The 25,605-nt window shown below is 48.2% G+C and overlaps 1 protein-coding gene across 4 annotated transcripts in view; it reads left to right on the plus strand.

Moving 5' to 3' along the window:
• The window catches only part of MARCHF4 (membrane associated ring-CH-type finger 4), a 102,880-nt gene that overhangs the window by 65,982 nt on the left and 11,293 nt on the right, over window positions 1-25,605 (plus strand). For all 4 annotated transcript variants that reach the window (XM_082397676.1, XM_082397677.1, XM_082397678.1 and 1 more), the window contains 2 exons: window positions 11,689-11,844; window positions 17,275-17,467. In XM_082397676.1, coding sequence (XP_082253802.1) covers window positions 11,689-11,844; window positions 17,275-17,467 — 349 coding nt within the window. The remainder of the gene's footprint in view (window positions 1-11,688; window positions 11,845-17,274; window positions 17,468-25,605) is intronic.

A 25,605-nucleotide genomic window follows, 5' to 3' on the forward strand; every position in this document is an offset into this window, starting at 1 on the left:
CTCAGTAGCTGTGGCTCACGGGCCTAGTTGCTCCGTGGCATGTGGGATCCTCCCAGACCAGGGCTCGAACCCGTGTCCCCTGCATTGGCAGGCAGACTCTCAACCACTGCGCAACCAGGGAAGCCCCATCTGGGTAGGTTTGAGGAAGCGTTTCCTAGCATGTGTGTCTCCTGGGCAGGTGCCGGAGAGCCAGAGCTCGACCAAGGATGCTGAACAGCTCCTAAAAGGAGACGGTGGGCTACAGCCAGCCTCTTTTGGAGGGAAGCACTGCTGGTCCCTCAATATCCCCCCAGTCTTTAAGTGTAGAGGCTTAGGCTGTTCTGTAAGCTCTGGCCTTGTCCTGCATTGGTTTTCATAATACAGATCTGAAAGGGAAGCCTGGAAGCACTGATAAGCACGGAGGCTCTGGGGTCCCCCTCCCCTGCGTTATCTCAAACAGGAGAACCCCATCTGCCAAGGGTGGTGCTTGACAGGCAGTCTGACCAGAGGCTGGAGGATGGAGAGGAAGGTCTTTGAAGACCACGCCCCTTCCCAGCTCCAGAAGTAAGGGATACAGAATTCTTTCAAAGAAAAAGTAAAACTGCCAAGATGACAGAAGCTACAACCACTTGGAGCAGCTTAGCAGAAGCTTGGAGTCAACAGACTGGCATCTATTCACACGCCGTAGTAATTCCAATTCTCCTTAGCAGGCTTATTCCTGACGGGGAACTGGAGCCAAGACTTCAGGAATAGTACACTTCCTTGAGAGGTGTGAAAAGAACTGGGCTGAACTTTCAGCAGCTCTGGAATGGGTATCGCGTGGTGAGAGGCATCAATATCGAGGGATGTGGGACCGACTCTGAAGCTCTGAACCCAGAGAGGGAGATGTCTGTCATTTTTTCCTATTTCAGTGTTGCCCCACTGTACCACCCTAGGAAAGGCCACTGCCCTCTCTGGGCTTCAGGTTTTTCAGTCTAAATGGAATATAATCTGAACAAAGTTCGTCATGAAGTAGAAATACAAGTCCTATACAGAGAAAGAATTGAAAAGCATTTCAATGTTTACTGCAGCCTCTTTAAAAAGCAGGCAGAGGAAATTATAGGGCAAAAATCTCCTTTTCCCCCTCATACTTCCCTTTCCTTGCTAGGCTCTCTATTACACAGATCATATTAGCCACTCTGCCCTCCTTCCCTGCGCTACCAAGAGCATCGCAAAGCTCTCAGTTGGGCTATGAACACACAAATTCACAGCCTTACCTGAGAGAGGAGTAGTAGCTGTAAACACTCATAGCTTAAGACCTTTTCTTCACCCCACATCAGGGGGTAGAAACACATGCACGTGAGGGAAGAAGATTTGGGGAGGGAGGGGTCTTATGAAACACTGAGACATCTGGGTGGATGGAGAGCTGGGGTATCTGTTTTATCCTTCCCTCTCCCTGTAAGAAGAAGGCGGTTAGCAGGAGGCGATTGAGTAATTGCCCTAACCTTGCCATTGACTTGTGCCCTTGGCTTGGCCTGACTTGTGGGAAAGAAAGAGAACACGGTGACCTGGAATCTCTGAAATTTCAGCCTGGTGGCCTGGAACCTTGGAAACAGGCCCAGCCCACTGCTGTATGCAAATAGCCCAATTCTGGCCAGCAAGGTTTATCAAAGTTATGTTTTTCTATTAAGTCAGGCAAAGGACTGAGGGCATATCAGCCTTTAATTTTAGCTCTTTGGTAACAATGGCGATGGTAATGGTAAGTTGTACAGAAAGATACATGGACAGTATATGGCACATTTAGGTCATTAGAAATATGGATATGATTACGAATATGCACATAAAATATGACCTTCTTTCTTTCTGCCAGCCCTTGTGGCATTTGGTTTGTTTATTATGCTGATCATGTTTGACTTTACGGAATTGGATGTTATTTAAATTCAATTATTGTAAGGTTAAGTTCTTCTTTCTAGTACCACTTGAGTAAATTTAGAGGCAGTTAGAGGGAATAGGTACATTTGTCTTATGACAGACATAAGGGAGAAAAGCACTGCAGGAATAAAATAATTATGAAAATAGAAAAACATGGTTTGGAGGGTTTGGTTTGGGTTTGTGTGTTTGTTTTCCATGTCTCATTTTGTATCCCTTTTTTTGAACTGATGAACAGGAAAGCTGGAAAATTTTCCATGAAGAGAGAGGCAGATTATGTGTGTGTGTGTGTGTGTGTGTGTGTGTGTTTGTGAAAGTAAGCTGCTGGTGTGAGAGAACTAGAAATAATTATGCGGTTAATTGAATTCAGTGTAGATAACTAGAGCTCATTAAGGCCTTAAATCTTTTTTTTTTTCTACTTAGTAATAGAGTCTTTCTTTTTTAAATCAAATTATCTTGCAACAATTCTCTATTTACTCTACCAGTATTGACACACTGTGGGTCTCCTAAAGCCAGGGTTTGGCCTTGGTGCCATTGAGAGGGGAAGTGAGAAGCTTGGGCCTGGCCTGGCTGGAAAGGGAGCGTGTAAAGTGCTATGGATGAGTGGCCAGAAATGGCTCCATCCAGAAAACAAATTGCTGCCTGTACACTGCCTGACACAACATGCAGAGAATTCAGAATGGCTTGTCTGTATATAATAATGGATTCTAGGGCCATGGGGATCTTTGAAGGTCATCATGTCAATCAGCCTGCCTCCCAGAGATAAGGGGGAAACTTGCTTCATCACCCTCCTGGACAGCAGAAGCCACACCCCCTCCTGTTTATCTACCACAACCTTTGCTGGTAAGAAGGTCCTCATGATAGGTCATCTTTCTTGATCCCAATTCCAGGGTACATTGACCTCTCTCCCGTCTGTGGAATCAAGAAATCACTGCCTGGTGTCCTGCAGGAAGAAGACACTGAAAGCTTCTAGGTTTCCCTTCTGTTCACTGGCCCCATCTGTGCTCCCTGTTTGTCTCCTCCCTCCCAGCTCTGTTCCCCCAACCCAGATCACAGCTACACAGATAGTTGGTCGATATCGCGGACCAGTTTGGTGGTGCCCATAAAGTTGGGAGGATGTGTTATGGATAAGCCTTCCTGTCAGCTGGTCCCCCAGAATATGTGGAGTCCCGGGAGTGGTACCAAACAGTTCTTTGCTTTCCCTGTCAACTATCTTTCCTCACAGAGACTACCTAGGATGGACATTGAGGAGTCTCTACTTTCCTTGGCATTCCTCCTAATGCGCCTCCACAATCTCAGTGAACTTTCCTATTCCTGTGCCCATTCCTCCCACTCCAATACACACAGGTTCCACTCCACTCAAGAGGGGAAATTCTGATTTTAAGGCGTTGGGTCCTCTGAGTCTTCACAGTGGAGCATCTACAAGGCAAGTGAAACTTTCCTTATTAATACAGACCACATCTCAGAGGGAACTTTAATGCATTCCTATGCTTATAAAAATCTCTGTCTCCTTTTTTTTTTTTTTTTTTAATTTGGCTACGCCACGCTGCTGGCGGGATCTTAGTTCCCTAACCAGGGATTGAACCTGAGCCCTTGGCAGTGAAAGCACTGAGTCCTAACCACTGGACCACCAGGGAACTTCCCAAAATCACTGTCTCTTAATTTTGACTTAACAAGTGTCTCCCCCCGGCCAAGGGTGGGAGTGAGAGGAGGGAGTGGGAGGAGGGGGTGAGAGGGGGAGTTAGAGCCACTCTGTCCCCCTCACCACCACATCAGTTAATACCCTGTGAACACTGCCTGCCTGGAATTGGGTTCGGAGGAGAGGGGCAAAGGGGAAAAGCGTTTCTGCCGTTGCGTTTATACATTAACAGGGATTCAGCGAGGCCATCTCTCTTTGTCAGGGCTGGAAAGGTAAGGATCTGATGAACAAGGCTGCTGGGGGTGGGAGAAGGGATGGGAGGCAGGGGTCACGGGAGTGGGCAGAGATGCTGTGGGTGTGGGCAGCCCGATGGACAGAACTGGTTTCAGAGCCTTACCCTGCCTTTCTCTTGAGCAAGTAACAACCTCTCTGAGTGGGTACCCTCATAGAATAAAGCAGGAGAAATAATTATTAGCCTCATTCAGTTATTGAGGTAGTAGATGATATAATGTCTATAAAAGCACTTTGTTAGAACTGTGAGATGTTTATAACATTAGGATTATTAATAAGAAGGGAATCTTATTCAAAGGAGGGAGAAAGGAAGGAAAGAAATTGATCAGTGTTTGAAGTAGGTGAGAAGGTGGCCTTAGAGACAAGGAGATCAGCCATAACTTCTATTATAACCCTTTCCATATTCGCCTAGCATTTACTGAGACCTTATTTTGTGCCAGGCAGGGTGCTAAATATATTTTCTTACTACCCTCCTCCCCCAGTTTCACAGATGAGCCATTTTATTTTAATAGAAAGGACCCTCAGTGCTGCCAGCAATTCTACTTATTTCTCTAGTCTAATCACTCTTAAAACTCTCCCAGATGACTATTTTATGCCAGTTCTCAGACCTCCAGCACCTCCTCCACCACCTGCACTCTCAGTCCATGGCTTTGCTTAATCTAGAAAATGGAAGAAATAGAAAGAAAACTTGCCAAATCCATGGTTAATTCTCAGTTCTTATCCAACTGGACCCAACAGCAGCTTTTGACAGGGCTCCCTGTTTCCTGAGAGACTTTGTCTCCTTCTTCGGCTTTTGGAGCATCGCATTCTCTTCTCAGCCCACTGACCTTCCCTCTCAGGTTCTTCTGGTTCTTCCCCGTCTCCTAAGCTCTGACATCTTGGCATCCTCCAGGAAGCAGCCCTGGTATCCCTCCCTTTTCCCACCTGCACTCACTCCTGGGCTCGTGGCTTTAAACACCATTTGTATGCCAGTGACTCTCAAAGGTATATCTTGAGGCTGGACCTCTCCCCTAAAGTCCAGACAAATATATATTGCCATCCCAATTTCATGTCTTCACTTGGATATTTAACAGGCATCTCAAAATTGACACATCTCCAAATGAGCTCCCAATCTACCCTCCAAAACCTGCCCCCCCTCAGTCTTTCCCATCTCAACTGAAGGCAACACTCCAGCCTTCTCACTGCTATCTTCATCGTCCTTGACTTTTCTCCTCTCATCCACCACACCCAATCCATCAGGAAATCTTAGTATCTGTATCTTCAAAAATATACCCAGAAACTTCCTCAGAACTTCCATTGCTATCTTCAAAAATATACCCAGAAGTTTCTCAGAACTTCCATTGCTACCCTGCTGGTCCAAAACACCATCACCGCTCTCCTGGATTACAGCCTCCTGGCTCCCTACTTGGCCCGTACTTCCTCCTAGTCTATTTTCAATACAGCAGCCAGAAGCATCCTGTCACACGTGGTCATATCATGTCACTCTTCTCTGCTCAAAACAAGCTCATGATTTCCCATTTCCTTCACAAAAAATGCGAAGTCCTTAAAATGGCCCACAAGCCTTGCCTGACTTGTCCCCCATTCTTGATCCCCATTATATCTCTGACCTCATGTCCTAATCACTGTCCTTCCATTCACTCTAGCCCAGACACACCAGCCTCTTTGGTGTCCCTAGAACATGCTAGGTATGCTTCTGCCTCAGGGCCTTTGCACTTGATGTTCTCTCTGCCCAGCCCCATATATCTGCATGGCTTGCTCCCTCATCATCCTCAGGTCTTCACTCAAATGTCCCCATTTTTAGAATTTCAACTTGTCCCCTCCCTGGTATTCCATTTTCCTTTTCCCTGCTTATTTTTCTCCATAGCACATAACAACATCTCAGGTACTTATAGTTTACTTGTTTATCGTCTTAAAACGTCTGTCCCTCTTGACTAGAGAATTTTGATTAGTAGCATTCACTGCTGTATCCCTGTCACCTAGAAAAGAACTTGGAACATACTAGATGTATATTTGATGAATAAACGAATGATTGAATGAGGCCCAGAGAGGTTAAGCAACTTGCCCAGGGTCACACAGATTATAAGAGCCTGGGTATACCCGAATCTGTCTGGGATTAGGGTCCAAGCTCTTAACCACCATGTTAGTCTCAATAAAGGGAAATGTCCCTAAACTGCACCCCAAGGCTATTGTTTCCTCTGTTCTGATCTCCCAGAGCTGCAAACTACAGCAGGACTGGGGCTGTCTTTGCTTCACTAGACTATTTTTTTCCTTCTGCTCAGTGGCAAGGGTGCCTGGTGCCCATGTGGGTGGAAGGGGAAGTCTTTGGCTTACCTGCCACTGCCACGGCAACTAGGTAACCTAAGGACTCCAGAAGCAAGGCCTTTCAGATTGAGAGGGGAGAAAAATTGAAGCAAGGCAGAAGTAAACAGAAAGAAATCTGTGAATGGAGAAATGACTGGAGTCTTGCGCCTGCAGCTTGCTGTGTTATTTGGCAGCAAGGAAAATCCATCCTGTTCTCTTCCCCACACGCCAGCTCAGCCACAGCCAAGGGCTATGGACAACCTTGTCCCGCCTCTAGCATGACCCCACTTAACCCATCCAAGCGGCCTCCTGTTCAGCCTCCCCAGGGAAAGAGGGCCCCCAAACACTCTTAGTGATCCCTGGTAACACAGAGGACAGTCCTGGGCCAGAAGGGAGACCTGTGCCCCGACCCCTTACCCACCTCACCATGGTGGACTCTCTTAGGCATTTCTTTTATCTCAACCTCCCTCTAGGCTTAGTTGACCCTTTACCTAAGGCATGGCTCCCGTCGTACCTATTTGATCGTCGGAGCATAGATTAGAGTTGTAGTAGAAAAAAACTATGAAACTAAAGTCCTTATGGAAAGGTGAGTGTGAATTGGAATATTTTCACAAGAGGAGTTACTTGGGCCAGGCTCTGTGTCCAGCACTTTGCATGCATGATCTCACTCCACTCTTACAGCCAGGCTTTGAGGAGGTAAGAGTTGCCTGCAAAGGAAAGATGAAGAAACAGAGCCTCACAGAGGTTAAGAGACTTGCCCAAGTTTGCACAGCCAGTAAGAGCTGAAGAGGCGTTTAAACCTAAGGACTTGGTCTCCCAAAACCATGCCCTTCACCTGTCCCTTACACTGTGTCCCATGGGGGCCCGGGGATTAGAGAAGATTCGTTTTTCTTGCCTTAGTCATTCCCAGCGTGGTCTCTGGGCCCCAAAGCTCCAAGCCGTTCATTGAGAAAGTGTCTGGTGCCCTTTGCATTTAATGAGCTGCTCTGCGCTGTGGAGTTTGCTGAACACTGCAGACAGGTCTGTAATAATCCTCCAGCCCAAAGGCTGGACCCTCAGGAGCTGGGCCAGAGGGGCCTGTCCTCTGCCTTACCCTGGTTCCTGGCCAGCCAGTAAATGCACTTTTATTGTGCAACTATGATGTGCCCAGTCCTATGGGTCATGCAGGAGCACCCCAAATCCCAGAGGAAACAACTGAAGACTGATTAGGGGCCAAACTGTGGGTGATGACGCAGGGAGAGAGGATGGGTCTGTAGCTGGCAGTCATGGAGACTTGGCAGAAGGGCTAGAGCTGGACCACAGAAGAGACCCATGGGCACAGGTGCGGGAGGGACAGGAGGAGCCCACGTGCAAGGGGGGCATGAGCAGAGTGTGATGAGAAGTTCAGAGTCTGATGTCAGAAAGACCCGGCTTTACATTCTGGCCGTGCCACTGGTTGGCTGAGTGACCACTTTTTTTTTAAAAATAAATTTATTTATTTTATTTACTTATTTTTGGCTGTGTTGGCTCTTTTTTGCTGTGTGCAGGCTTTCTCTAGTTGCAGCAAGCTGGGGCTACTCTTCTTTGCGGTGTGCAGGCTTCTTGCGGTGGCTTCTTTTGTTGCGGAGCACGGGTTCTAGGCACGCGGGCTTCAGTAGTCATGGCACACGGGTTTAGTTGCTCCATGGCATGTGGGATCTTCCCAGACCAGGGCTCAAACCGGTGTCCCCTGCACTGGCAGGCAGATTCTTAACCACTGAGCCACCAGGGAAGTCCCTGGCTGAGTAACCTTGAGTTGGTCATTTAACCTTTCTCTTCAATAGGGGTCTCTGTTATATTGAGAGATGTTTATCACCTCAATTTCCACGTTCCACCATTTTAACTTTTAGTAGAGTTTACTGCAAAGAACACCTTCCTTCAGTCTAACCTGAACCTGGCTGGCTGTTGGCTCATTTCCATTTTTCCTTTCTTGAAGAAGCACAGGTTGACCAGTCAAAGACGGTACAGTGTCCAGGTTCAGGCCTCTTAGAAGCCCTAAACACAAAAACGATTATGGCCCTCCTCCCCAATGTACATAAAAATATGCTAAATCATAAAATAAAAAACTTACGTGAATGCCAAGGTTAAAATAGCTTCTCTGCAGGTTCTTCTTTCTAAAATCCTGGATTGCTTCCTTCATCAAAGTTAAACTTTTCTAACAGCTTTGGTGTCCTTGCTTTCTAATATTTGTGGCACTGAAAGCAAGTCCCTATCCTGCCTTTTGGGTTGTCTGGTGCCAAGGGAAAGCGTGGGGGACTGGGAGCTCCAGGGGAAACTGCATACCTTTGGCCTCTTGGCCTGTGGCCAGGTCATGCTCCCTCCTTCTCCAGATAACTCGGGGGCTCCAGTGATGGTCCCACATCCAGAGCCACGATGGAGAGCCCAGGTCTTGTTATCAGTTATGCCTGGCCAGCGGCTCTTCCTCCCTTGTCTCATGGCTGCCGTTTGGAAAACAAGGAGAACAGCCTTTGCTGTTGCTTGGCACCGTTGCCAGGGACCGGAAGTAATGTCTCTTACTTGATTGGCAATTTGACATGGCTGCTTAACCACCCGATTAATCAAACCCAGCTCATCCTTTAGAGTTAACGAGCCTAAGAAATACTGCCATGAATAATGAGGGCTTTTGCCTCTCCCTCAGCACCTCTCCCCAACCTCCCCCTCCTATTTTTTTCTCAGAACCACACAGCAGCTTCTCAATACCAAGGGCCTCAATGGCTGCGGTGAGAGCCCGGCAATGTGGGCATCTCCTGCCTGTTCCACTTCTCTCCCTGGAGCCACCGCTGCCCACCTGGGGCCAGAGGCTGGCCATGTCCTAGAGGAGCAAAACCTCTTATTCATCAAACAGCTGTGTGTGCTGCACTGTTAAAGTTGGATGGAGCGTGGGATTCCCTGGTGGTGCAGTGGTTTAGACTCTGTGCTTCCACTGCAGGGGGCGCAGGTTCGATCTCTGGTCGGGGAACTCAGATCCCACATGCCGCGGGGCACGGCCACAAACAAAAAAACGTGGGATGGATTGTCTAATTGTTTCAGGCACTGTACTAGGTGCTAAGGGTGCAAAGATGCATATAAGATACATATTGCTTCTGTGAGGGGTCACAGTGTAGTGACCCAGAGACACATGGGGAAGTGCTCTCACAGCAGGCATAGGAAGGCTCCAGGCCTTCAGCCACAGTGAGGGAGCCTGTCAACACTGGGGGATCAGAGTGGGGAACCAGGGAGGACTTTATGGGGATGAGGCGCCCTGAGCATTTCTGCCACCATGTTCCTTCATTGTACATATATACAGGGAGTGCTGGGCACGGAGTGAGGTGCTGGGGTCCCAAGGTCAACAGGATGGACATGGTTCCCGTTCTTATGGAGTGGGCAGTCTCATCCCCGTTCCTCAGGGCCAGGCAGGAAACCCGAGCAGACGCCTGACTTATGTTTTCACTCACTCAAACACAAAGGTTGTTGAGGACCTGCTGAGAGTAGGCTAGGCGCTGGGGGAATGGGGTGCAAAGATGAATGACCCCCCCCCATACCTGCCTTCCAGGGCTCCTCTGGGAGGTAGACAGGCATATGCAGAGAGCCTCATAAGGTTGTGCTGATACGGCCCTCAGTGATCAAGGCATTGCACTCAACCTAGAGAAATCAGGGATGACTCCCTGTAGGAGGTGGCTTTGGAACCATCATGAAGACAGAGAAGCAGTTTGACAGGTATACCAAGTGACAAAGGACACTCTAGAACACATCCAGGCCAAGGGGCAGTCTTTGAATGATACAAGTTGAAGTGAAAGGGAAAGATGATTCCAAGCATCTTGGGAGGAAATGGCTGGTTCTACAGTCTACAGCCAAGAGCATGATTAAATATACAAATGAAGCTCTGTAACTTATAGGTCAGGAGCTCCTGTGCCTGCTTATTCAAAGTTGGGAACAAGATGTGGTTTCCTGAATAGTGAAATCCCCAAACTAACAGAGACATGGCTTAAGTGGCCATATCCCAAATACATCAGCGTGGGGCGTAGGGAATGGGGCTGTACATGGCAGCTCCTGGGTCCTTTGATAGGAGTGAGGCAGAAGACATTTTCCCAAAATAGATGAGTTGGGGGAGGGAGGGCATAGGAAGTAAGGAAGGGGGAGGCCACGGGATAGATCAGAAGGGAGCACAGGTTGGGGAGTTGGGTGGGCCCCCGCTGCTAAAGTCCCTGAGAAGGTATATGAAGGCGTTGGGTAGACAGGAGTCAGCAAGAAGAAATGATAGACCCTGAGTGAGGAGGGAGAAAAAGAACACACAGGGGGAGAGAGGGGAAAGGGAGGGGAGAGGAGAGAAGAGGAGTCAGGGAGGGAGGCTCAAGGAGGCACTCTGGGGCCGCAGCATCAGGCCCAGCAGGAAGCAGACGCAGGCTTCAGTCGTGGTCATGGGACGTATGGTCGCAGCGTGCTCTGGACACTGAGCCCAGCTCTGCGGTCCACTCACAAGGGGCTTCAAATCCAGCCACCGTCTTTGCCTCCCTGCTTCGAGGCCTGCCCCAGGCTGGGCTTCCCAGTCACTCCCAACCAGGCCCGAGGGACGTGCCCAGAGGGCCCCAGGCCTTCAGAGAGGGCACCTGCCCAGCCTCCTAGGTCCCCAGGATTCAGGCCTGCCTGCTATGTTTTTGTCACTCTGGGGCCACGGGCAAGAGGCTTCACAGAGGGGACCTGGGTCTCTACGGGCTGTCCTTCAGAAGAGCGCAAAAGCTCAGGACCAGAGCTCCGGACCCAGGCAAAATGATCCTCACAATATACTGTATTCAAAACTTGGATTCGCTGTTGACATTTGACTATGGGGAGATTTTACATTAAAAAGTGCCACCTGCCCACATGTCGCGGAGCAACTAGGCCCGTGAGCCACAACTACTGAGCCTGTGCGTCTGGAGTCTGTGCTCCGCAACAAGAGAGGCTGCGATAGTGAAAGGCCCGCGCACCGCGATGAAGAGTGGCCCCCACTTGCCGCAACTAGAGAAAGCCCTCACACAGAAACGAAGATCCAACACAGCTAAAAATAAATAAATAAATAAATAAATTAAAAAAAAAAAAAAAAAAAGTGCCACCTAGATTCCCACATGTACAGCTGATAATGGCTGTCCCTTTCACTGGGGTCTGGGCCCTCCAATCCGTCCTAATCCCCACCAGCTGGCTTCTGTCACTTGTGTTGCCTGTCTGGCCCTGAGAGCACTTGAGTTTGAGACCCCTGGCTGAGCCTTTAAAGAGAAGCCTATCTAGGCTGACACCCCCTTTGGATGGCAGAGGGCTTCCGCAGAAATCCCCCGACTCATTTCCGCAGAAACCCTAGGACTTGGGCAGTACCGAGTAGGACCCGGGCTCAGAATTGTTAGCTGACTTCATGGAAGCTGGGGATCTGGAGCCCAGGCCTCCCCCCTAGTGTCTGGGGCCTCCCAGCTAAGCCTGTGGTCTGGCCTGCCCCGAGACGGGGAGGGCTGGGGGGCAAACCAGCACTCAGGCGGCCAGACCCCCAACGCCACCCGCAGACGGCGGGGCTCGGGCCTCACCACCCTCCGCCTCTCTCCCTGCAGGGGGAGCTGCTGAGCCCGTGCCGCTGCGACGGCTCGGTCAAGTGCACGCACCAGCCTTGCCTCATCAAGTGGATCAGCGAGCGGGGCTGCTGGAGCTGCGAGCTGTGCTACTACAAGTACCACGTCATCGCCATCAGCACAAAGAACCCTCTGCAGGTACAACCGGGGGCTGCCCGCTGGGACGCTGGGGCTCCGGCCCGGGGTTTCCCACAACCCCTGCTTTTCGGCGGGAGGACGACTTCACCTTAGAGTCTGGGCAGTTTGGAGAAAAAGAAAGAGATGGGCCAGGTGGGCGAGACCGCGGATGGCAACCGGGCAGGAGGGGATGAAAGAATTTTTGTGTTTTCTCTTAAGCCTCAGCCAGAAGAGGAGAAAGGGATTGGGGCCAAGAGAGAGAAATAGATACAGGAGTAAAGAAACGTGGAGAATCAGATGGAAGAGAGAGAATAAGTGAGCTAATGGATGACTGAATGAATGGATGAAATCAGAAAGATAAGGAAAAGGAATAGGAAGAAAAGAGGGGAGGGAGGGAAGGAGGGAGGAAAAAAACAAGAAAGAAAGACCAGAGGACAGACAAGTGCAGGAGGGGAAAAAGATAGGGTGGGAGGGTGAGGAGAAAGAGTGATAAAGCTAAGGGCGGAAAAGAAGAAACAAAGAGAGAGGAGACTCAGTGGTACTTCCCAAACTTGAATGTGTCATTCACCGGGAACCTTGACAAAACACAGACTGTGATTCAGGCGTGTGGGGTGGGGCCTGAGAGCCTGAGTCTCTAACGAGCTATCGAATGATGCTGATGTTGCTGAAGGATGGCCACACACCATCCTTCCTGTGACAAGGGACTAGAGAAAAACGGAGATGAGACAGGAGAGGGAAGCAGAGGAAAGGAGAAGAGGGGGCAAGAAGGAAGAAAGAAATGGCAGAGACTCTGAAGAGCTGTCTGCGAAGGGCAAGGGCAGGAGGGCCAGGGCTCGGGTGGGCTCTGCGAAACAGCTTCACACAGGGCTGGACCTGTCAGAACTGAGGGCCCCCCCACCGTCCTCCCCGACCCCTCCCGCCCTGCCCCGGACACATCCATCACCCCCAAGGAGCTGGCAGGCCCTGCACCGCGTCGTAAATCCTCCAAATCACACAGCTCCCCCTGCGAGGCACCCACAGAGAGAGAGAGCGCTTTGCTTCTGAAAATACCTCCACACACGCATGGTCAGACAGTTAAGCTGCCACGTAATCAATTAACCAGCACGCTAGTGAGGGTGGGAACTCCAGCAGCTTGGCACCGTTGTCTCTCTCCTCCTCTCCGAGGGGGTGGGAGAGTCAATCCTGCAGCCCCAGGAGGGCGAGTGCTCTGGGGGTGATGGTGGCATAGGATCTTTGCGTGAAGGGCAGCTGGAAACACCTGGTGTTGCAGTGTCCACTCATGCGGGCCAGGGGGGAGGCTTATTTCCGGAAGGAGGCATTAGAGCCCCCAGGCACCTCGGCCATCCTGATAGTGTACCAAGGGGTCAGAATAAGAAGTGCTTCTCCCTGCGCTGGTTCCATCTTTAGCCAGCCATTCATTCCCAAATCTTGAAGTGTCTTAAAATAGCAGTGCCGTGAGGCAGCTGACTCCACACCCTGGAGTGCCTTAACTCTTCCCTTCCTTCTCAGCTGATTCAAACCTTGGAAAAGGGTCAGAGTCCAAACCCACAAGCCCACCCCCCAAGTGCCCCCTTGGCTCCGCCCTTGGCTCATAAACAGGAATCAGCCCTTGACACAAAAAATGAAGAACCATTTAGGGATAACTTTTTCCTGGGGGTAAAGAAAAGAAAAGGTCATTCTAATCTCATAAGTGCGGTAAGCAGATGGCAGTATTGACAAATTTGATCTATGGCTTTATTCTTAAGTTACTACCGTGTCTTTAACTGTGAGTTTTTAGTCACTGGAGACTCTCTGATTCTGTTACTTCTGGATTGTGAGTGGACCATTGCAGTCAATGGTGTGTGCTCAGTAAATGCCATTTCACTTTTCCAGATAGTACCAGAAGAAGGATGTAGTCTGGACCAGCAGCAGTGTTGTGTGACTGTGGCCCAGATTGTCCCAATTGCATGTCCTGGGCTCGGGCTCAGCCAAGTGTGAGACGGCTGCTTGCTCAGCCATGGTGGGGCAACTTCTGCTCTCCCAGGCCAGCCCAACCATCTGTGGTACAGGATGGAGCAGGCAGGCCCTGCCACGAGCGAGCAGAGCAATGGATGGGGTGCCGGAGCTACCTCTGCCGTCAGAGTAGGAAAGTTTCTTCCAGGTCTCAGATCTCTCACCTCTTGGTTCATGCCCCATACAATGCTGTGAGAAAGAGTGGACAGGACAGCACGTTATTTCAGTGACCTTCTGCAAGCTCTGTTTCTAGAAAGAGCCCCTTGAGAAAGGGGACATTTCAGGGTAGCCTTGTGGTCTCAAGGTTCTGTGGCTGCTTCTCACCCTCTTTGCTACACCTGAACTACAATCGTATTAATGAGCATTTAGTTAGTGCTAACTGGGGACCCGTCACTGTTCTAGGTATTCCCATATATTATGACATTTAATACTGAAAACAACCCAATGTACTATTATTATTCCCAGTTTACAGATGAGACAGTAGAGGCACAGAGGGGTCAGCAGTTTGTCCAAGGTCACCCTGGTGGAGCAGGGTTACATCCAAGGGGTCTGACTTCTGAGTCTGGCCCTTAACCTCTACCCTGCAGTGCCCAGCACGGAGTTTGCTAAGTACAGTTATAAGTAGCCCCACCTTGACATGCATAGCTGTACTTTTGCTGAAACATAATGAAGAACAGAAATGATGGCAGCGTGTACCCTTCAGAGCACTGATTAATTTCACTTAACCATCACAATACTCTAGGAAGAAGGAGGGACCAATTACCTCCACTTTTTGGAAGTCTTGATGATTTTTTTTTTGGTAAATTTATTTATTTATTTATTTATTTTTGGCCGCATTGGGTCTTTGTTGCTGCGCAAGCTTTCTCTAGTTGTGGCGAGCCGGGGCCCCTCCTCATTGTGGTGCACGGGCTTCTCATTGCGGTGGCTTCTCTTGTTGCGGAGCACAGGTCCTAGGGGCACGGGCTTCAGCAGTTGCAGCACACGGGCTCAGCAGTTGTGGCTTGCAAGCTCCAGAGCACAGGCTCAGTAGTTGTGGCGCACAGGCTTAGTTGCTCCGCGGCATGTGGGATCTTCCCGGACCAGGGCTCGAACCCGCGTCCCCTGCATTGACAGGCGGATTCCCTACCACTGCGCCACCAGGGAAGCCCCTTGATGATTCATTGACTTCTCCTAGGTCACAGTCCACAAGCTGGAGAAGAGCTGGGCTAGGATTGGGTCGCCTGGCCCTTGCTCACTTCCCCTTTCTGTTATAAGGAAGGAATCATCCCGTCTTCACGCGCTTTCTTCTTTGTCTCTCCATTTGCTGCACAGCAGGGCACGGAGAAGTCTCAGGACGCTGCGATCAGGATCTCGCTGGGGACGAAGCTCTGGGGGTCTGGCCGTGGCAGAGCCTGGTGCCTCTGGAGCCCTCCTCCCCTTCCCAGCCTCCCTGGGAGACTGCAGAGCGCTCCTGTCCTCTGCTTTCTCCTTGCCTCTCTGTGGAGCCTCCCGTCGTACAGACAGGAGGAGAGCCTTGTGCATATCACCCCGTCCTGCTCTTTCTTCTTCCTGCTTCAAATTGTAGTCGGGAGTGCTGTTTAGTTTCCTCAGGTGGCTTAGGGGTTGGTAGGAAGGGGCTTTAGGGATTAAGGGGAGCTTCCTGTGCCTCTCCATTTGGGGATTTTTGAAGTCTGGAGCAGAAAGGGAGGGTATTGATGTCACAGCGGTGGAAACAAAAAGCTCAGTCAGGAGCGCTTCACGGACAGTGAGGCAGGCTCTGGAAGAAGCATTTGTCGTCTAAGAGAGGAGTCAGTCGGATCAGGCCATCTTCTGGAAAATGCCTTTGTTATGTGTAACCCTAGGCTGGAGACTGGAAAATGTAAAGGCCCAATTACCTGTGATGGGATGCGATCTGTATAATTAAGTGCAAAGGCTAATGTCCTACATCTAGACTAGCAAGCAAACTGTTTTCCAGTAGTTACAGCTCCTTAGGGGCCTCTGGTCAGTCCTGGCTGGAGCCAGAATCAGTGCTTCCATCCAGGCCATTTAATGTGCAGGGAGGGCTCACTGTTGGCAGAAGGAAGGTTGTCCGCCTTTCCTTGAGAGTTCTGAAATGCCTCTGAAATGCCTCCTGAAATGCCTTCTGGGGGTGCTCTCTGCAGGGCATTATGCAAACTGCTACAATCAGGAGATAGTCCTTCCCTCCACCTTCCCAAACCAGATCCTGTCTCTTCCCTTCTTAAAACTGTTCAAGAGCATCATGTTTACTCTTATGATAAAGTCAAAAATCTGTGCATGTTCTTCAAGCTCCCACGTGGTCTTCCCTTCTTATTTTCCCAGTCGTCTCACCCCATACTCCCTGCTCTTTGCTCCGCCCTCTCTGGTCTTCTTCCAGATTTTCATGTTCACCATGCTTTCTTCTGTCACAGGGCCTTTGCACATGCTCTTCCCTCTGCTGGAGCATGCTTCCCTCCTCTCTTTGCCCAGTAAATTCCCAGTCAACTCATTGCTTCCTCTGGGAAGTGAAATCCCCTATCGTAGGCTCTCACATGCCATGTACCTCCCTTTCTTACTCCAGATGGACTGCTGTAGTAAAGAATTATTTGGTTGTCTGTGTTCCCTAGATGAAAAGCCCCGTGAAGGCAGAAGTCTTGTATGTTTTTGCTTACTGCTTTGTCTTCAGCACCTAGCAGGATGCTGGCACACAGAGAATACCCAGTACGTATTTGCTGAGCAAGAGCATGAATAAACTCCAAACTAAAATCCAACTCATGCCCCATCTAGGCCTATGCTACCTGCACCAGCCATAGACTCATAGAATTTTGGAGTGGAAACCCACCCACACCCTAGCCTTCAACCCATCCATCAATACTGCTATTAGCATAGTGCTTTTTTTCTGTTTAAAAAAACCCTGAAATCTCAGTGTCCATATACGGTCAGTAAATTATACTGTTTTTCTTACCTCTCCCCCACATCCTGTGTCCTCTCTTTGTCTGTTGAATTGGTAATCTCTAGCATGTATATTAAATGACATGCCAAGTGTTGTTGTAGAAAACAAGTGAAAAAAAAAAAAAAAAAAAAGGCCTGTGCCCTCTCAGCACCTGTTAGTGAGAAAATAATGTGTTGCTCAGAAAAGAATATTCTGGGGACCCGGAACACCACCTACACTCTGCATTTCCACTTTTTCTGTCTGTTTCCTCATCAACCACAAAGGCCTTCCTTCCCAGCCATGCCCGCCCAGAACCCCCTCCCTGTAATGACTTCTGATCGTTTAGTGTGATACAGGTTTCCTCCACATCAAAAGCACAGTGTCAGCCTCAGAAACTTGCAAAAATAGCCATCGCATGACAAGCTGGAAAGCCCAGGTTTAAATCCAGAAGCGAGAGGTTGGGACAGCAGAAGGAGGAGGGATGGGAATGGGATGGACATGGGGTAAAGGGCATCCAAGCAACCGCTAACCCGCTGTTCTCTTCTCTGCAGTGGCAGGCCATCTCTCTGACAGTCATTGAGAAGGTTCAGATTGCGGCCGCCATCCTGGGTTCCCTCTTCCTCATCGCCAGTATCTCTTGGCTCATCTGGTCGACCTTCAGCCCCTCAGCAAAATGGCAGCGCCAAGACCTCCTCTTCCAGATCTGCTACGGGATGTATGGATTCATGGATGTGGTGTGCATAGGTGGGTCTGGGGCTGGTCTCTACCGGAAATGGGGAGCTGCATACTGATGCATTAGACATATCCCTCAGGGTCCCTCCCTCTTGAAGGTCAAAGCAGAGATGGCACCAGGCTTGAGACCTGTGAGCTCAGGAGGGGCCAGTGGCTTAGATTTGAGGGGTGAGTAGGGAGTAGGAGGAGGCAGAGCAAAGGAGGAAGATCTAGGTCTTTCCCAAGCAAATCTGCCCTTCCCACTTGAAGATAAGAATAAGGAGCCTTGTCCTAAAAGTATCTGAGAAAGGTAGGTTGGTCAGTCTACCTGCCTCAAGCAAGTTGTGGAAGGCCTCTTCTCTGTTGTGTGCACCACCGTTGCCAAGTCATGACAAAGGATGCCTATACATTTAATTCCGTTCTCTTCGCAGCAAGATGCCCAGAAACAGCCATGATGATACCTGCTCCCTTTCCCCAGCTTTCTTTAAGCCTATTAATGCCCAAGCTTTCTCTAGCCTAGCGGTTTACAAAGTGCATATAGTTCTGGGGTTCCACACACAACTTCAGGAGCCACTTTTAGGAGTGGAGAATGAAATGCTATACAGACAGGCTCTGAAACTTCACCCCTGCTTCACCCTGAGCTTCTGCACTTTCATCTGTTTATATATGTGTCTGTTCCAGGTAAGGTTTTGTTTTCAAACCTTCAGTGTTTTAGCAAAAGGTTGGAAACCCACCACTGCAGTTCCTGCTTGTTCCCTTACACCATTCCCAAATGTACGTTCCCTCCTCTTCCATTATGTTAGGTTGGTTGGTGGAGGGCTCTTTGTTTTTCCCAACAGATGACTGTGGCTGTCAGCTCTGAAGTCTTCATCCAAGTGACTGAGGAGGTGGGGAATGACCCCGGTTTTCTCTGAGTGAATGAAGCATGCTTAAGCCCTGGTCATACACCCCAACCTGGACCTCTCAGGTTACCCCCTAGGCTGCAGCACTGAGAGTACCAGAGTTCCACAGTTGTCCTCGCCGCACATCAGTTTGTGTATTATGTCAAATATGCTACACTACTCTGTTTGGCAAGAAAACATCTATTAGCTAGAATTGGGCTGAGAGGGTGTTCATTTTCTTTGGGGTCCTTTAATACTGGGAATCAGAGAGGCCTGGAGAATTGCATACTGATTACAGCAGCCAGAGACCAGTGATGCTGGAACTTGTAAACTTGTCTAAGCATCTTGCTGCCTCTCCCTGCTGGCTAAACCGGAACCTCCACCCCCAAGTTCAAGAGCCTTTTAATTACGGCACGTAGGCAGTGAAAGAAACAGACCGCCCAGGCTTGGAGGCCTGTGGAAGAGAGAGGACTGTGGATGGGGAGGAATTTGACTTTAAGGCATTCTAATTTAGTTCCCTCTCCTACCAGACTCCTTTCCTACTCCTGCTGAGGCACAGGCTGTTGATGCCAAAAGCCAGGTGTGTCTCCATATGGAGGTGTGTGGCTCTGGCATGGAGGGGGAAGCAGTGGAAGCCTTCCCGTAGGGGCCCTTCCAGCTGCCCTTCATTCTCCTTCAGGCAGGCTTTTGATCAGTCCCTGGTGTGCGCATCTGTGAGACATGCTTTCCTGTCACATGGTGTATGAATCAGCTTTGGCTGCAGTAACAAACAACTCTAAAGTCGCACTGCCTCACAACAAGCATTTATGTCCCATTCATGGGTCTGCAAGATGGTTTGGTTCTGCTGGGCTTGGCTGGACTTAGCTTCTGACTGTGTATTGGGTTCAGGCCTTCTCCTCATGGTGGGGCCCAGGCTAAAGGAGCAGGGACTACTGGGGTGTATTCTTCTAGCCAAGCGCAGGAGCACAGGAGTATGGGTGGAAACACGCAGTGCTTCTCAGAGCTTCTGCTCAGTACTGGCACCCTGTCCCTTCTGCCCACAGCCCATGGGCCAACGAAGTCACCCATAAGCTCCTCCCCTGGAGGGAGCATGGGTGAGAGAGAGGAACATAAATACCATCTCCCAGTCAGGGCTCCATATATTTGAAAACGGAGAGAACTGGACATAGAAGAGAATTGGTCATGTGATCGACCAGTGCAACTCCCTTGTTTTGAACTTGAGAGAGCAGGGGCCCAGGGAAGGGAAGTAATCTTCTCAAGATTGCTCAGCTGGGATTAGAAGCAAGGTCTCCCAACTGGCGGTCTAACGCTCTTTCCATTATCCTCGCATCAGATACCAGGAATCCCGCAGAGTCACTTATGGAGTACCGACAGATGCCACCTATGACTTTGAGCGCACCTGGGCCCACTTACAGGCGGGGCCTTCACCGCAGGCCTGCTCCCTGGGGCTCTGAGCCGCCCAGCACCGCGCCTCTGGCCTGCCTGGTGCTCACGGTGTCTCCCCTGGGGAGGGCTCCTCAGCACCATCTCCTCTGTCTCTTCCTGGCTCCTCTATCTACCTGCCTCCCCCCGCCCACTTTCCTCTCTCTTCTTGTGTACATGTGGCACTCAGTCACTCCATTTATGGGAGAAGCCGAGTGAGCCATATACTGAGAGTTTTCGCGTTGTTGTCCTTGCTTCCAAGCTTTCAGGAAAACATCGTTTCCCAGGTGTACAGCCACACCAGGAACTCTCCGTTCTGCTCTGGCAGCCAGTGACCGCGTGGAGACAGCCGTCGGACGGAAGGGGAATGCATAGGGACCCTAATCGCTTTTGGTGCCGTCCAAAAGTGGTCAGATATATTTATATTTAGACTATCTCACCTTTAAAAAGTTCAGACTGCTCTATTATTTTATTGATCCTAACTGGAGCTAATTCTGTTTTAGAAGCGTGTCCCCAGGGGCAATGATTATTCCTCCCATTTTTCAGACGGTGAAACTCTGAGACTGAAGAATTTGTCTTAGGCTAATTCAGGCAGCACGGTGGGGCTCTCAGTTCAGGGTTTTTTGTTTTTGTTTTTTTTTAGGAGATGCTGTCCCTAGGAGAAAAATGCTGGGAGACTAAGTTAAAAAGGGAGTAATATGTGATGTAGTTAAGAGAGTGGGAGGTGGCAGGCAGGAGCTGGAATGCACACATTCTTGTGCTGGTTGCGATGATGATGATTTTGATGATGATGATGATGATCAAGAGTAATGATGGTGGTTGTAAGGGTGAAGTTCAAGTACGAGACACTTCTTCTCCTCTGCCATGTTCTGGTCAGTTGGCATGTGGGGGGGAACACACAGCACTGCAAAAGTGGGTGTAAAAATATCAGCTTTTCAGGGCTCTCTGGAAGGGAAAATCAGGTGGAGCCTCTTTATTTTTAGGCTCAACTAGACGTTCAGACTCACGGAACTACAAGAGAGCATGTTTGGCACCAGGTCCACTTAGAGGAATGCAGGCCAGGACCCACAGCCTCCATAAGGCAGGTCCAGCTTACCTCTGCAGGCCAGTCCTCCCCACACTCCCTATCTTAGTCTAGGGCTAGTCTCTCAGCCCCCAAATGATAGTTCAGAAACAACAAGATGAGATCCACAACAGTGGGTCCCATCTTGGCCTAGTTTCCAGGGTCCCCGCAAAAGTCACACTTATTCACCAGAATCACTGGACTCAGAAAGCCCAATGCTACAGCCTCCCAGCTGTATTCATGGTAAAGCACCCACCCGTCAGGGGTCACCTCCAACTTAGGCAAGGTTATAACCCAGCTGACACTCCACCTTCGTCAGATTTTCAGGGGAAACAAACCAGAATGCCAACCCAGGGTCCAGTCTGTTCCTCTAGAAGGAGAGTGTGCCATAATTTCTCTCCTACACCTCCTGCCTCCATTCATGAATCTGGACTTCTGGCCTGATTCACTGAACCGAAGGGAGGCAGAGAAGCTAGAACAGGTCCAGAGACCAGGCTGGGCCAGCCAGGAGGAGGCACGATGTGGTCCTCTTACTGCACAAAGATGGAAGCCACAGAGAGCCACAGGGGGGCACCTACAGACTTTGGAGGCAGTCACCAGTTTTAAAACTCAATCATTTAGCTCACTTGCATTGGAAAAGAAGAAACGTTCCTTCCAGAAGTCCTGGGAGAGTGGAAGAAGGTGATGTGAAAAGGTGGGCAGAGGAAGAGTGGGATCCTCACCAGAGAGTGGGTGGAAGTGGAAATGAGGGAGGTGGATGTTTTCAAGAGATGTTGGGTAAATAAAAATGTTTACTGAAAGAATCCATATCCTTAGACCCAAGCTGCTTGGATAGATGGAGCAATTTAGTACCTGGATAGAAATTTTATCCTGGGGAGAAAGGAAAATGAGTCTAGCCCCGTGTTAACTCAAGAGGTGGAGTAAGAAAGGAATAAGACCGTTTGTTAAAATAATTCTTTGAACTTTCTCTATTCTTCAGACACCTTGGTCTATTCCCTAGACTCTTAAATGGCCTCAGATAGTCTAAATCTGAGTAAACATAATATTGAGGTTTAATTAATCCTTAAAAATGTATTTACCTTTTCTATCAGAGTGGTGTGCTAAGGGAAAGTTGGTGAGAGTGGGAGAGGCACATGAGGAGAAACTCCACTCAGCACCAACACCAGCTCAGCAGATATTCTCTGCCATGAAGCTAAGAGGATGCAGAGTCTGGGACATGGTCAGCTGGCTGCTTGTGAAGCCACATCAGCCCCATCCATGGCTGTGTCTACCTGGCTGGCCTCCAGGTCAATCAGTGAAAGCAATGACTTTCAGACAATGGTCTTTGGTTCTCACCAAAGGATTTTGCCTGAAATGGTTGCCAGGAAGGTCTGGATTCTCTGTTTGATGCAGCATGGGTCCAGGGTTGTGGACAATGTCTCCGGACTTGGTCATATCAGAGGGTTGTATATTCTGGGATACGGGCTGCCTCTACAGATTAAGCATCTCTTGGCTTACAGTCCTAACTCCCTAGACCGATCTGTGCCATTGTGAAAGCCAGATGTAAGTTGCTGTAGACAGAACAAACCATCAAACCCCTGCAACAGAGAGGAACTGAGAAAGGGGCCAACAACCCTAAAAGATAAGCAGGGTAAGTGTTATCCATATTTAACAGGTGAGAATAGGTTTAAAGCAGTTGGGCTCCAGGTCACATAACTAAGCAGATGGCAGAGCTGAGGACTGGACCACGAACCTCTGGCTCCAATTCCTGGGCACTTTTTACTGCCTATTTCATCTCTGATTGCTCTGTGAAATTGCAAATGCAGGGCTTGGATGAGGAGGCAGGTTGAGGGGAAATTGGTCCAGTAATACCTTGACCCATAGAGTAATGGCTGGTAACAAGAAGAAATTCAGTGAGCCCCAGCTGCTCCTGTCCCGTACTCAGGGTTTTGGAGGTTAGCCATTGTTGTACCTCCCTTTTAATCAGTGCTGTTCTGACACCAACTGAGCGGGAGGCTTGAGAAGTTGAGATGAAATTTGGGTGGTTTGTCTCCCTGTGACACTCTGGTGAAAGGTACTTGGGATGTGGGTAGCTAAATTTACTGGTTAGCATGAAATTAGGGAATCCGTTCCTTCACTCAGAAATATTTATTGAAAGGGCACCTGCTCTCAAGGATCTTACACTTCACTGGGGAGGCAGACAAGGTAATTTTTTTTTTTTCCCCAGGGAGGAAATTTTTTATTCAGCATCTACTGCAGGAAGCCCTTGTACTAGATCTTTTTTTTTTTTTAATCAGTCATCAATTTTATACACATCAGTGTATACATGTCAATCCCAATCGCCCAATTCAGCACACCACCATCCCCACCCCACCGCGGTTTTCCCCCCTTGGTGTCCATACGTTTGTTCTCTACATCTGTGTCTCAACTTCTGCCCTGCAAACCGGTTCATCTGTACCACTTTTCTTTTTTTTTTTTTTTTTTAATTCAGACAGAAAGTCACAAAAGTTATACTCATCCTCATCAGTTCACTCAGTCCCATGTAATTAATTTTTTTTTTCATCTTGATCTTTTGTTAGCACTTTTATGAGTTCATCAGTTTTTCATTAGAGTTCTGAAAATGCTTATTCATTCAGTTCAGCAGTACAGTCAGTTACCAGAAACCTGTACTTGTCAGAGTCTTTTCCATGAATTTCTTGAAGATGAAACCCTTTTATAGGAACATATTTGCAAAATCATCAGAGTACATCCAGAACTGTCTGTAAATGACAAAAGACTTAAAAATGACCACGGTTAAAGATTTGATGAAAGTTCATAATAATGCAGTTGACAAGAAAATTAGTTATTTCTGAGATATACATTTTAAAGTAATAACTAGGATTATTACTTATAACATTATACCAGAACATATAAGATTTTTAGAAATTTCATGCAATGTCTGAAACATTTATATTAACATATTTCCATACATATTTCCATACAAATACAAATATAAGATTTTTAGAAATTTCATGTAATGTCTGAAACATTTATATTAACATATTTCCATACAAATAACCCAATGAAAGTTTAGTATCAGTTGTTTTGTTTGTTTTTTATACTGCAGGTTCTTATTAGGCATCAATTTTATACACATCAGTGTATACATGTCAATCCCAATCGCCCAATTCAGCACACCACCATCCCCACCTCACCGCAGTTTTCCCCCCTTGGTGTCCATATGTCCATTCTCCACATCTGTGTCTCAACTTCTGCCCTGCAAACTGGCTCATCTGTACCATTTTTCTAGGTTCCACATACATGCATTAATATACGATATTTCTTTTTCTCTTTCTGACTTACTTCACTCTGTATGACAGTCTCTAGATCCATCCACGTCTCAACAAATGACTCAATTTCGTTCCTTTTTATGGCTGAGTAATATTCCATTGTATATATGTACCACATCTTCTTTAGCCATTCGTCTGTTGATGGGCATTTAGGTTGCTTCCATGACCTGGCTATTGTAAATAGTGCTGCAATGAACATTCGGGTGCATGTGTCTTTTTGAATTTCGGTTTTCTCTGGGTATATGCCCAGTAGTGGGATTGCTGGGTCATATGGTAATTCTATTTTTAGTTTTTTAAGGAAACTCCATATTGTTCTCCATAGTGGCTGTATCAATTTACATTCCCACCAACAGTGCAAGAGGGTTCCCTTTTCTCCACACCCTCTCCAGCATTTGTTGTTTGTAGATTTTCTGATGATGCCCATTCTGACAGGAGTGAGGTGATACCTCATTGTAGTTTTGATTTGCATTTCTCTAATAATTACTGATGTTGAGCATCTTTTCATGTGCTTCGTGGCCGTCTGTATGTCTTCTTTGGAGAAATGTCTATTTAGGTCTTCTGCCCATTTTTGGATTGGGGTGTTTGTTTCTTTGATATTGAGCTGAATGAGCTGTTTATATATTTTGGAGATTAATCCTTTGTCCGTTGATTCATTCGCAAATATTTTCTCCCATTCTGAGGGTTGTCTTTTTGTCTTGTTTATGGTTTCCTTTGCTGTGCAAAAGCTTTGAAGTTTCATTAGGTCCCACTTGTTTATTTTTGTTTTTATTTCCATTACTCTAGGAGGTGGATCAAAAAAGATCTTGCTGTGATTTATGTCAAAGAGTGTTCTTCCTATGTTTTCCTCTAAGAGTTTTATAGTGTCCAGTCTTATATTTAGGTCTCTAATCCATTTTGAGTTTATTTTTGTGTATGGTGTTAGGGAGCATTCTAATTTCATTCTTTTACATGTAGCTGTCCAGTTTTCCCAGCACCACTTATTGAAGAGACTGTCTTTTCTCCATTGTATATCTTTGCCTCCTTTGTCATAGATTAGTTGACCATAGGTGCGTGGGTTAATCTCTGGGCTTTCTATCTTGTTCCATTGATCTATGTTTCTGTTTTTGTGCCAGTACCATATTGTCTTGATTACTGTAGCTTTGTAGTATAGTCTGAAGTCAGGGAGTCTGATTCCTCCAGCTCCATTTTTTTCCCTCAAGACTGCTTTGGCTATTCGGGGTCTTTTGTGTCTCCATACAAATTGTACCACTTTTCTAGGTTCCACATACATGAGTTAATATACGATATTTGTTTTTCTCTTTCTGACTTACTTCACTCTGTATGACAGTCTCTAGATCCATCCACGTCTCAACAAATGACTCAATGACAAGGTAATTATTGATGGCAATAATAAGAGCTGGGACACAGAGATGAGTGAGCACAGGAAATGACTGAATCAGAGTGGGCTTGGGATGGTCAGATCCATTCATTCAGTAGCATTTGTTGGATGTCTTGTTT

Source organism: Balaenoptera borealis, assembly GCF_965194805.1.
Source record: "Balaenoptera borealis genome assembly, chromosome: 6".
Lineage (NCBI taxonomy): Eukaryota > Metazoa > Chordata > Mammalia > Artiodactyla > Balaenopteridae > Balaenoptera > Balaenoptera borealis.